This window comes from Penicillium taxi (genome assembly GCF_028828555.1).
Source record: "Penicillium taxi strain IBT 34144 chromosome Unknown utg000004l_segment0_segment0, whole genome shotgun sequence".
NCBI classification, from domain to species: domain Eukaryota; kingdom Fungi; phylum Ascomycota; class Eurotiomycetes; order Eurotiales; family Aspergillaceae; genus Penicillium; species Penicillium taxi.
Genome location: NW_026643206.1, coordinates 6242718 through 6255603, shown reverse-complemented (window position 1 = coordinate 6255603; position 12886 = coordinate 6242718). Strand labels below are relative to the sequence as shown.

Sequence of the window (12886 nt, the reverse complement as noted above, 5' to 3'; positions counted from 1 at the left end):
AAGCAGAGTTTTGGGATTCATGCACATAAGATGAAGCTCACGATAATGTACTTTGGTGTGATATCAATTATCCGACGGAAATAAGAAATTTACTGTGAAGATGTCGCAATTTCGGGTAGGTCCAGAGCTATTAGTACATATGAAGCGCTAGGAGGGCCGAGATAATTGAAGATACTCAAAAGTAAACAATCCGATCTGATTGAACGAATAAGGGTGAGAAGATTACGAATAAAACCACGGTATCCTATCCTAAGCTTACTTCAATCGCTACATGAATAGACAATGAAAAATATAATAAGAGAAACAAGAATGAAGAAAAAGAACAACTATAAAACTCAGCGCCGTGGAATAGTCCCGCTCATTCGGCTTCCAACTCCAGCCATAAGACTCTGCTTCACAATAGCATCTGCTGCAGCTGCAGCAGCCAATCTTTCTTTCTGACGGCTACGGTCGCGAAGGTAGCCCGCTGCTTCGGGTCGCATGCGCAGGATCCGAAGGATCATATCGTCGTTTGGATCGGCCTGTGCTTCGCGGCGCTTCTCTTCCTTGATCTTTCTCATGGTACCAAGATTACGTGCCAGCATGATGCTCTTCGCACGACGGGCGCTAGGAAGGCCTAAACCCCCGTTCCCTGAGCCAGTTGCACCTAGATGTGCCGGGGCAGAAACGCGGTTGCGATTCGCTTGTTGGCGATTCACATTCGCCGAAGCCATACGCTCAGATGTGCGGATTAGATTGTCGGTTGGCTCGAAATAAAAGAAGTTCAAGCTTTGGATCTCATGGTACTTGGGAGACTTCAAAATGTCGATTGAAACACCCCCTACTTCTCCGGTTTCCTCATCCACGGCATGGAGGAAGTTCAGAAGCAGCACGAGCCAGCGTGATACGATGTCCACTTCTTGCATCGTCAAGGGCTTCTGATGAGAAGGTTTGTCGGACAGAGGTGGGACTAGTAGACTCTCAATCGTGGCAAGGACTTCTTTCCACAGACGGGCCATTACCATCTTCATGGCTTCCGAGGTAAGTGTCTTGTTCATGATCGCAAAGTTGTCATTAAAGTAGTTGAATAGGGGATCGAGTGCACTCTCGATATCAGCAGAGGTGGGCCCGGTGGCGGTCTGCGCTCGATTTCGGTTGAGGAAATTGGACACGCTTGATATACTCAGTCCTCGATTGAGCAGAGACTTTAGAGTGCGGCGTGACAGACAGGAACTGATGTATGCGGAAAGCTAGGGTGGTGTTAGTTGATGGTGCAAATTGAGAGAAGGTTGAACTAAAACAAACCTTTTCGGTAATCCTCCGAGTCATGTCTCTTTCTGTTCGTTTAAGAGTACGGAAAGCTTTGCCGAAGTAAAACTGGATATCGTCACGTTCACCTTCCATGCTGACACGCAGCAGGAGTCTTCCTTGAGTATCCAAGTCAAGCCAGTATTCTCGCGGCAGGAAATCGCTGAAATGGACCGGGTCGAGTTTGATCGATGTACGACCAACGTAGTCATGATCACCCACTGCATCCCAATCCCAGATTGTAGCAATGATATTCAACGGCCCCTGGGTGGTGATATCTACGGCATCCTCCCATCGGGGATTGAGGTTGTTGTAGATGATGCGAGTCTTTGCAATGCGCTTTTGGTACTCATCGGTCAAGACTACATACGGATCACTGCCGCCGTTCATGTCGCATGCCTTGAGATCCTCTGCCTCTACCACTTTGATTGTAAACACATAAGTGGTTGATTTACGGACCTTCTTAAGCTGTGCAGGGGTATTTTGCGCAATGACCTCTGCGCACCCGTCAACATTTATCTCAGCCTCAAGTCTGTCTAGCTGAGAAAGCGCATACTCAATGTTGTTCAACTTGACCAAGGACTGTCATATGGTTAGCTAGAGCAGTTCAGTCAAAGCAGGATTTCAAAACATACCTCGGAAGAGAATTGGAAAGGCTCAATTTTGTCCTTGTTCGACCATGTGTCTTTGGCGAATTGCATGAACTTCTCCTGTGTGGTTTGGGTCAAAGCCGCCTCTTGCTCAGGGGTCAAACGATCCAACTCTCTGGCAAACATTTGCTCCAAAGATTCGCAGTACTTTGCGACACCTTTTCCGATTGAGTTGGAAAGAGCGGTCATGAACTTCGCGTACTGGAAATCGTCGTCCCATTCGAGCCCCATAAGATTTTCCACTACAGCATTTAAGGATCGGAAGATATCAATCACTGACACACTATGCCGGGAGTCTTTGGGGACTTCACCCTCTTGATCCGCGCGGACTGAAAAGGTATCCTGTCTGATGGCTTGATTAACCCACTCCATGACACTTTGGTCTGTGATGTGCAACCATCGCCAAACAAATTCTTCCAAAAGACTTTCAACGTGGAATGGGAAAGGGGTGTCTGGAATTGTTATCGCAAAAATGCGTCTGATCGCGGAAAGATTCCTGTATAAATCAAATCCTTCCTCGATGGCGATCTCTTTATCCTGAGACTTGGCCAGTTCAATGATCTGAATGACCATCTCTTTTGAATCATCGGCAAAGAGAGGGAGGACACTCGTGCAGAGTGTGATATAAGGATTGACGCTACCAGTTGTTAGAAAAATGAGCGAAATAAAAGATATAGATAGCTACTCACCCCAAAATTTCAGGATTATTCCTATATCTTTTTTGAATCTTGGTAGCAAGTTTGGAAATCGCATCACCCAGTTGAATGACATGATCGGCTTCCCAAGATTCTGCATCAACAGGGATCAGTTGGCTCAGAAGGCGCTGATACTTCTCAGTCGCCTTCTGGGCGAGTCCTTCTTGCACATATGAGGAGAATCGGTTGATGTCTTCGGGATTCTCTGTATAGCTTGGATCGGTCTGAATGTGATTTTGAAGGATATACATTACAGGACCAATGGGACGTGGTTTTGCCTCAAAACAATCCATCATCACATCATAAAGTTCACGCAACAGGGCCTCATGGAGCTTGGAAAGCAGCACCTGCATCGTTTGAAGATCATGCACGGTCCACTTATGTCGATCAAAGATAGTAGTAGTATTATGGGCAACGTAACTACTGCGCTTGTTGCGATTTTCAGCTGGTGCCTCTTTGACAAAGGTGAAGGCCGAGTCCAGTGTGCTCAAATCAATTTCGTTGTCCACAAACTTAGCCTGAATGACATCTAGGAACAGTACGATACGGGAAAAGTGAGGAATCCGCCAGCGGAGACCAATTTCGTTGAGCAATTCCGTAGACTGCTTGGATAGCAGCTTCATCGATGGAGTGTCAGATGTGGCCTGACTGACTTCAAGCTCGTGATCCCGCAGATCATAGGTCAGCGTTTGAGACAAAATGAAGCTGTACACAGCTCGAGGGTCGGACGGAATAAAAGTGTACGTGTCCGACTCGTCTTTGTCGCCATCGCCCAAGGAGAGGGAGCTGAAGTCAATAGGCTGGTCAATAACATAAGATGATCTGTCTGTACGCCCAGAGGTTGTTCTCGACAGATCATCGCCTGTGGAAGCTGAGTTGAACCGAGGCAAGGACCCAGGTGCACTTTTGGCAAGCTCCGGATTAGACTGCATAATTGCAAGCATCATCTGAGAGAGGTCAGGGCCTTCGCTTTTCTTCCAATTTTCAAATGCCTCGTCGGTTTCAAAGTCATCTCTCGATAGAGTAGTATGAGTCTGGAGGGTAAGATGCGTCTGATAAGTTTTGAGATCTTGCATGGCCGCCTTTTCTGTCCAAATTGACTTGTGGTTATTGATCTCTGTCTGGGCTTGGAGTATTGTCATCCCGAAGATCTTGGCCACATGTTGTACCAGGGGCATATCCATAACATCGTAGCTCAAAGGGGCAGCCACCTCAGTTATAGATGCTGGGCTGCTGGCTTCCATCAAGTCCTGATCTTGCAAAAGGAGCTTGCTTTCGAGGGTAGTCAAGCGATTTGACAGCTCTGGTCTATCCTTGCCCCCCTCGTTACTTTTGAGAATCAGTGCAAGGAGACGAACGAATAGCGCAACGTGCCGATCAACCATAAGTCTCCAGCTATCATCATCGTGATCTTTGCCCTTACTCAGTTCTTTCGTGGCATTTGAATAGAAGATAAGGACTAGATCTTCCGCTCGGCGGTCCTTTTCCATGCGCTTGCGAAACGAGTCCTCTTTTAAGGCATTGAGAAATGCCGCAAAAGTGCGCACCACCAAAGGATCTTGGTATTCCTTCCGCTTCTCTTTACCAATCAACACCCCCGTGAGGCGTTTTTCTAGTTCAGACAGGAATCCATGAGGAATCCTTGTGCTCTTTGAATCTCGAACTAGCGAAAAGTCACTCATCAAGTCATGTATAGAGGTAGAGGACGACCGCTTTTGCCGCGGTGCTGCGACCGGGACACTCTGAATGCGACGGGGACGGGGATGCAGAAGGTAGGCGAGGTAGGCTACGCGGAGAGCGTGACTAGAGGCGACGTTGGCACTGAGTGGCCGGCGCCGTGAGACAGAAGAATTGCGTGAATGGCGGCCTTCATTTTGAATGCTGTTGATCCGTCGGTTGACTCCTCGGGACTTGGTAGATGCTGTCGACATTAGGTAGTTCACCTAGTTCGCGTAGGACTTGCAGGGGAGCAGATGGAATGCGGGACCATGGATTGTGATGGACGCAAACCAGCACCCGCTGATGAAGAAAGTAGATTTTGCGACCCTTTTTGAGTGTACTAGGAAGTGGTAGTAGCTTTGTTGAACAGGAGGGGGCGGCGACCGTTTTGATTGTTTACCTGAAGGGGAAAGAAAGGAGTGAGGGGCCGGGGATGAAACACCAAGCTACCCGTGACGTAGGCGAGGCCCAAAAACATGCCACGAATTTGAAACATATAGCCCAAAAGGAGCATACCCATTTAAGGGTGTTGGAAATTATTGGCTTGGAAGGAAGCTACGACTGCACTGACACTTTATCAAATCCTCGAAACGCTGGCGTTGTCCAATTAGCAACCAATTACTTTGGCACCAACTGTAACATATTCATGATATGGAATATTAGGGACCTAGTTACTTCTAATCAATGAATTATTGACATTACTACGTTCGTTGTATACAATGTGTCGTATAATATGCGTTGAATACTATGAAACAAGGGTCAGTGGCTTCAAAACTCTAGTCAGCGGACTCTATAATAGAAAGAAATTCATGTTAAATTGGGTCGAACACTTTGTTCTGGTTCTGATTCAACATCCGTCAAAGAGTCGAGAGTACTTTTCTCTCGACGCAATGAACAATGAGACGAGTGGCGCAAAATATAGGAAAACAAATCATCTTGGTATTTACACGGGCAACAAAAGGAAAAGGCAGATGTAAATCACCACTTGTCCTCGCCAGACTTGCGAGCCTAGATATGAAAGGTTAGTGAGTGATCAAGGTCGTGGTATGGGAGAGTTGAAGCGTACGAGCGTAGCGTTAGGACCACCCAGCTCCTTCTCTAAGCCATCTCCGTAGGTCTTGGGAACACTAGGCTTATCAGGGTAGTTGAGGCTGACAATACCACAGAGACCTAAGAAGGCCGCAACGAAGACGCCGAGGTGGAAAAAGCCCTTGCCGGGAGTGACGTGGGTGTATTGCTCGGGACTGAAGACGCCGAGAATCTCGTTCTCCTCGTGAACGGGCTCGCCGAAGTTTCGCTTCTCTTGCGCGTCCCACCAGCCACCATGGGGGTCTCTGAATTGCCGTTTGGCGCGGACGGGGTTTTGATAGCCACCATTCTGCCATACTAGTTAGACACCGCCGTCGTCATACTCGATCATCGGTCGTATATCAGTCGTACCTGCAGAGGATCCTGATCCTCAACCTCAGCTGCACGGAGAGCAGGGACTTGCGAGAAGAATGCGCGGGGGGCAATAGTCTGGCGGGCGGCAACCTGAGGCAGGCGCCGGGCTAGAATCCGTTGAGATAGCATCTGAAAGCCAATTGAGTGTCAGAAATATGAGGGGAAAAAGGTGCAGGGCACTATCGATATTCAAAAGTACTTACTGCTCTGCCAAAAGACTGTGGACCAAAGAAAAGGTGGGTTGGCAGGGGAATTGAAGGTGGAATCGTGGAGTGGGAATGTAGTCGATGATGGAACGGAGGTTTGCGGCATTGAGTGCCTCAGGCACCAAGGCGCGCTTATTACAGGTCACCATCCCGACAGAAAAATCACTCTCTCACGTATTCCCACATCGAGCTTGTTTTTTCATCCTCAACCACGCTACTTTGCCGATAAGCATGCCAAACTTCGCATGGCATTCTAACTTGACATCATCTACGTGTTGATTGTAAAACTACCTACCTAGGCTGTGTTGTTGTTGGAATAACTGGGGTCAACCGTTAAAACGGCCCCTGTCGTCTGCGGCTCGGAGTCATGCAAAACGGCAGCCCCGATGACCCATCACTGCAAGATGAACGCGTAACCCCTCTCACCGAACTATCTCCGATTGAACCGTCTGCTTTAGAACCACCACTCGATTCCAGTCTCGAAGACATTCCCCCTCCCGAGCTCCAACACGATGGAGCTAGCGAGGTGGACGGACCACCATCGAAGAAGCGACGGATTACAGATTCTACGCCTACGACGCCTTCGAATCGCGCAAAACCGCGTCCACCTTCGCCACCTTGGAAGAAGATTGGTGTTGAAGGACCGACTTCGTTCCTTGATGAGGGACGGCGCCGTTCTTCGCGAACGAATCTAGTTCCTACAGTCCTTCAACCACAATCTGAAAAGCGACAGACTCGTGCGGCACACACTCCATTGGGTAATGATGCTAAGCCGGCCACGTCATCTCCGCTGGCTGTCACGCAGTTGCGTGTTGATGTCAATGGAAAGTCAGGTAGCAAGGCTACAAATAGTTCACCCAGGGTGAGTAATACCAAGAGCATGCCTGTTAAACAACAACGGATTTCCCAATCACCAAAACCTCCTCAATCGCACAAGAGACCTCGAAGCTCCGCTACAGCGAATCGTCCTCGGTCCAGCCTGGCCGGTGCCAGCCCTCGTCAACTTCGTGACCGTCAATCCATTTCAACATCATCCCCCACGGCCGATAATTTCGAGAACACAAATTCAAATGCGGAGGTGCATGTGGGTGAATGCAAAGTGGTTGTTCAGCGACTCAAAATTAAAGTCAAGAAGCCCGATCTACCGATTCGACATCCTGGACACGTGTCCAGCAAAAGATACTCGTCATTCCGGGAATGGATAGATAAAGAAGATGCACCTGAAATCATCTCTTCCGAAGAGGCTCTCCGGGAGGCCCAGAGACGAAATGAAGTCTTGAATGCAGTGGAACCTGGCGGGCCCTTAAGCTCGGAAGTCTGCTCGGCCTACATAGAGGATGTTCAGGAAGAGCCAGATCCACAGTACTCGCATCAGGATCATCTGGTGGCCCACGCGCTATACTTCTGTAAGCTTATGGAGAAGGAGCACAAACGTCATAGGCAGATGGCCAAATTGTGCGCACAGTGGTGTGCAGAGGCCCATCGGAAACGCCATAAGAACCCAGAGGACCTTCTTCGGGAGCAGCAGGAGGAATTGCGCGGGAAGCGCAAGCAGCTGGCCAAGGATCTCCAGAGGATGTTCGACTCGGCACGTGCAGAAATTGACAAGGTACGCCTTGCTCAATGGGAGGAGGAACGGAAGGTGCAAGACCAGCAGGCTCTGGATCGCGCAATAAAAAAGTCGACACTGCTTTTTGAGAAGCGTCGATCCGAGGTTCTTGGTGAAATGCCTAGTGATGCTCCATCCTCGAGTGACGACGATGGAGAGACAGACTACTCGTCGAACGCATCCGACGGAAGCAATATGTCAACATCTGAGTCCGACTCCGACGAAGAGGGCAATGCAGATGATGATGCTGCATTAACTGCGGAGGAGCTTCGACTAAAATACTCTAATATTCCCGAAGTTACACCTGACCAAGATCAGATGTCGGTCGTAACCACATCAGTCTTCGAAAGCGAAGCTGATTCCATGGCAACGCCGGTGGATGCTCCATTAGAGGATGGCAGCGACCAATCAACGGACATGGAGAGTGATATGGGTGATGAGGAAGATGAGGAAGATGAGGACTCTGATAATGAAAGAAATGGACTGCTCGCTTTCTTCTCGACAAAGAAAGCAAATCGAGAGGCAGAAGAGGATTCAACTGACGACGACGACTATGAATACAAAGCGCCAGCACTGGAATTGCAGAGCGAAAAAGAAGACAATGACAATGATGAGGACGAAGAACCCGACCGACTTTCTCTCTTCCCCGACGGTCTATCCGTCCCTGGAACGTCGACTGAAGCCACACCTATGGAAATTGAAGAGGAATCTGAAGCCGCCCAACTCACCCCTGGTGATTCTGAAGATATCGATATGATCGATACTCCAATGGGTGACGTGCCCTCTATCGCTGACGGTTCAGCTTCAGCGGCACCGGGCATAGAAATTCGACCTACCGAGGACATCTCTAGTGAGCCGTCCCCAGGAACCTTTGCGACCAAGCCATCAGAGCCTGAGTCTGTCTCTTCATTTGAACCTCCGGTGGAGAACGCCCTACAGACAAGTCATTCACCTGGCCCCGGCCTGCAGACTCAAATCCCACATCTCCTACGTGGTACACTGCGAGAGTATCAACATTACGGATTGGATTGGCTTGCTGGCCTTTACAAAAATCATATCAACGGTATCCTGGCAGATGAAATGGGTCTTGGTAAGACCATTCAGACTATTGCTCTACTCGCCCACCTTGCCGTGGATCATGGTGTATGGGGTCCTCATTTGGTGGTTGTTCCCACCAGTGTCATCCTCAACTGGGAAATGGAATTCAAAAAATGGTGCCCTGGTTTCAAGATTATGACATACTACGGTAATCAGGAAGAGCGCAAGATAAAACGAAAAGGCTGGACCGATGATAACTCATGGAATGTCCTGATCACTTCTTACCAACTCGCCCTACAAGATCAAATTTCCCTCAAGCGTAGGAGCTGGCATTACATGGTTCTTGATGAGGCTCATAATATCAAAAACTTTCGCTCGCAGAGGTGGCAGGCTCTCCTCACCTTCCGCACTCGCGCCCGTCTTCTCCTGACCGGTACCCCTCTCCAGAACAACCTGACTGAGCTGTGGTCTCTACTCTTCTTTTTGATGCCGACTGACGGCGAGGGGAACAATGGTATCGAAGGGTTCGCTGACCTGAGAGATTTCTCTGAATGGTTCCGGCGACCGGTAGAACAGATCCTGGAGCATGGAAGAGAGACAATGGATGACGAGGCCAAGAAGGTGGTTACCAAGCTACATACCGTTCTGCGTCCCTATATTCTCCGTCGACTGAAGGCCGATGTGGAGAAACAGATGCCCGGAAAGTACGAGCATGTGGTCTACTGTCGCCTGTCCAAGCGGCAGCGATACCTCTACGATGGCTTTATGTCGATGGCCCAGACTAAGGAGACTCTTGCTTCCGGCAACTTCCTCTCCATTATCCACTGTCTGATGCAATTACGCAAGGTCTGCAACCATCCCGACCTGTTCGAAACCAGGCCGATCTCCACCTCATTTGCCATGCCACGATCGGTTGTGACAGATTACAATGTGAAGGAGAGTCTTGTGCGCCGTAGACTGCTTTTCGATCATCCCCTCGCCAAGGTCGATCTAGATTTCCTCAACCTAGCTCCCGTTTCACGAGAGGATATCTCCAAACGCTTGGCAGACGACAGCATCCGGCTAATGGCATTTGGGCCCTTTAAGACTCTTCGTGAGCTTCAGTACAACCGAACCAACTGGAAAATGACCTTTGACGGATCTTCAATGGAGACTATCCTCACATCTCTGGAGAATGTGTGCCGAAAAAGAAGAATGGCTGAACTGGAGCGGTGTCTGTACTTTGAGTCCAAGCGCCATGGTCGCCGACCTGTGTATGGTAGCAGCCTGTTCGAATTCATGAGAGCTGGTACTAGCAAGATGCATGCGCTCACAAACGCGCCGCTTCGAAAGAGAGACATGGCCGAGTGGCTAATGACCCGGTCCTCCGTTCTGGCAGCCATCATTCTCACCGTCGAGGAGCGTTCACTCGAGATGGACGGATTCGTCCAACGATTTGCCTGCGTCACTCCAGCTGTCGTCGCCTCTGGCATGACTGAGGCCGCATTGACGCCAGTGGAAACACGGCTGCTGACAAACACGGCCAAGGAACAGCCCTACGACCCCTTCCATGAGGCACGGATGCGGCTCTCTATTGCCTTTCCTGACAGACGTTTGTTACAGTATGATTGCGGCAAGCTTCAGCGGCTCGATAAGCTTCTGCGGGACCTGAAGGCCGGCGGTCACCGGGCCCTAATCTTCACGCAGATGACCAAGATGCTTGATATCCTGGAGCAGTTCCTCAACATTCATGGACACCGCTACCTCCGACTCGATGGAACCACTAAGGTTGAGGCACGACAGATGCTGACAGAGCGGTTCAACAGCGACCCCCGCATTCTGGCATTCATCCTGTCTAGTCGTTCGGGTGGTCTAGGCATCAATTTGACTGGAGCGGACACTGTTATTTTCTACGATTTGGACTGGAATCCGGCCATGGATAAACAGTGTCAGGACCGTTGCCACCGAATCGGACAGACCCGTGATGTACACATCTACCGATTTGTGTCAGAGTACACGATTGAATCCAACATCCTGCGCAAAGCCAATCAGAAACGGATGCTTGATGACGTGATCATCCAAGAGGGCGAGTTCACCACGGACTACTTTACGAAACTTGACACGCAGGATCCTATCGAGACAGACGAGCGGGATGGAAAGGATGAGGCCAGTGCAGCCATGGACCGTGTCCTTGGCAACCGCGTGGGTGGCACACGCGGGTTCGAGCAGGCCGAGGATAAGGAAGACATTGATGCGGCTAAGAATGCGGAGAAGGAATTACAGCACGCCGACGATGGCGATTTTGACGATCGTACCTCTCATGGAACCCCGGCCCAAATTGGGACTCCGTTGGCTGCCGACGATGGCTCACGGCCTGGACCTGGACCTGGACCTGGACCTAGAGATAATGCCGAGGCTCTGGGTGACATTGACGACTACATCCTCCGATTCATGTGGTGGAACATGCGTGACGAGCCTGTGGTCCCGCCCATGGATAAGAGCAAGAAAAGGTCCAAGAAGGGCAAAGAGCATAATCTGAAACGGCGCCGCTGATCTGTGCAAATCTGTCAACCTGTCCAACAATTTGGCTCGTTTTAGATTTTCAGTCTTTTTCTCCGAGATGGGAAGAAATCTTGTCTTGTCACTATTTTTATTGATCCCGTGTGGATCCACCATCTTCCTTGTCATTTCACAACTTCACCTGTGTTGTATTGTCTCATTTCTCCATGTCTCATGTCTCATGATTTATTATTCCGGAAGATCCTAGGGAGGAGGGATGGGTATTGCTTTTGACTCGGAACGAAAGCCCATTTGAGCGTTTCAGTTGTTTTCTTTTTTTTAAAACCACTTTCTACTTTTATTTTCATGTCTTACTACACAATATTATTCCCCTTTCATCTTCACACACCCCTTTCTCTCCAACGTTGGAGCCTATGTTTTCTACTAGTTTCCTAGTGTGGCAAATAGTGGAGTATTCCGAAGAATAGAAAGAAGAAGGAAGGAAAAGACGGGGCTTGGAAACCTTCTAAAGCGAACTGTGTTGACAATTAACTACAAGTCATCTGACCTTGATTAACCACCTTCCCCGTTGTACATAGCAGATATCCCGAATTTTCGATAGATCCACGAGATCCGAGTGATAGCTTCGAGTGGACTAACCAGATATAGCCCTAGTCTGGTAGTCTCAACCTTGGAAACCAATCCAAATATAGTAGTAATCGTAGTATCTGGGCCTAGTCGATTATATTTAGCGTGTAGGTAGTTAACTATAACTTTTTTAAGTTAACCTATGATCCTCTCTGGTCCATCAACTCCACTTCAAGTTCACCGAACAGCTGAAACTCTACTTAGAAGTAAACCCATGGTTCAGAGGGGAAAAAGAGGAAGTAAGTCCTGGTACGGATATACTAATTCCGCATTCTTTCTACCTAACTATCTCTGACAAATCCCGATAAATTGCCCCCGCACACTCTACACCACCTACGTACAGACTACCTCTTTAGTCTGGTGGATCCATAGATCGTATTTCCCTAGGGCTTACGGCACGACTCCGGGATACTCCCTGCTTTTATCTCCGTATAACCCTACCTCCGGTATCATCTAGTCGCTAATCTATCTAATGACGATCTTTCGGGTACCTTCAGCCATTGGGATCTTTGCCACTAAGCTTTGGCCTATTATTGATTAATTACTCCTTATTCGTACTCTATTTTATCGTCAGAACAAGGCTGTGGGGCTGCGTAAGAGTTTCAGAGTTGAACAGATACGGAATAGTGAATAGAGTAGGCTTATACTTAGGTACGAAACTAGGTAGACGGGAGTGATCTATGGATTGTAATGATTATGGTTATTGCAATGACAATATTGTAAGGCTCGAAGAATCATTGCCACCAGAGAAAGCTCGGTATTAAAAAAATATAGCCCTAGAAAGTACTCCGACGGAATACGACGGGTATACGATGGTGTGATACGAAGTGGATACTGGGAAATGGCAAATACGATCGGGAATTGTGTCCAAAATCCCATAATCCCACGGGTTCATGTGGCAAATCATATCCACTAACTATTATATCCGTGTACTCCGTAGATCCATCCGCTGATCTGGAGATCCCACTTGGATTATACTTAATATCAAACAATAAGGATATTTTCAGACAACATCCGTGTTAATTTGAGAAGTTATATGTGCGAAAAGGGCTATAAACAGATATAGACCTTCTTAGAACCTCTCCAGTATTAGACTTCATCATGTGGACAAAT

General features: G+C 48.7%; 3 protein-coding genes across 3 annotated transcripts; 1 reads left to right on the top strand and 2 right to left on the bottom strand.

Annotated features, from left to right (window-relative positions):
* Positions 1-335: 335 nt before the first annotated feature.
* N7495_007226 (C2 domain protein) lies at positions 336-4563 on the bottom strand (the record flags this gene model as incomplete). Its single annotated transcript, XM_057209877.1, has 4 exons — positions 336-1229; positions 1285-1869; positions 1923-2574; positions 2627-4563. The coding sequence occupies 4 exons, from the start codon at positions 4561-4563 to the stop codon at positions 336-338; spliced, it is 4068 nt and encodes a 1355-aa protein (XP_057063651.1).
* Positions 4564-5329: 766 nt separating this feature from the next.
* Positions 5330-5923, bottom strand: N7495_007225 (uncharacterized protein; the record flags this gene model as incomplete). The annotated part of the gene is made up of 3 exons (XM_057209876.1): positions 5330-5359; positions 5418-5729; positions 5792-5923. The coding sequence occupies 3 exons, from the start codon at positions 5921-5923 to the stop codon at positions 5330-5332; spliced, it is 474 nt and encodes a 157-aa protein (XP_057063650.1).
* A 444-nt stretch (positions 5924-6367) lies between these two features.
* On the top strand, positions 6368-11179 carry swr1 (putative SNF2 family helicase/ATPase (Swr1); the record flags this gene model as incomplete). Its single annotated transcript, XM_057209875.1, has 1 exon — positions 6368-11179. One exon carries the CDS (start codon positions 6368-6370, stop codon positions 11177-11179), a length of 4812 nt encoding a protein of 1603 aa, XP_057063649.1.
* Positions 11180-12886: the final 1707 nt, after the last annotated feature.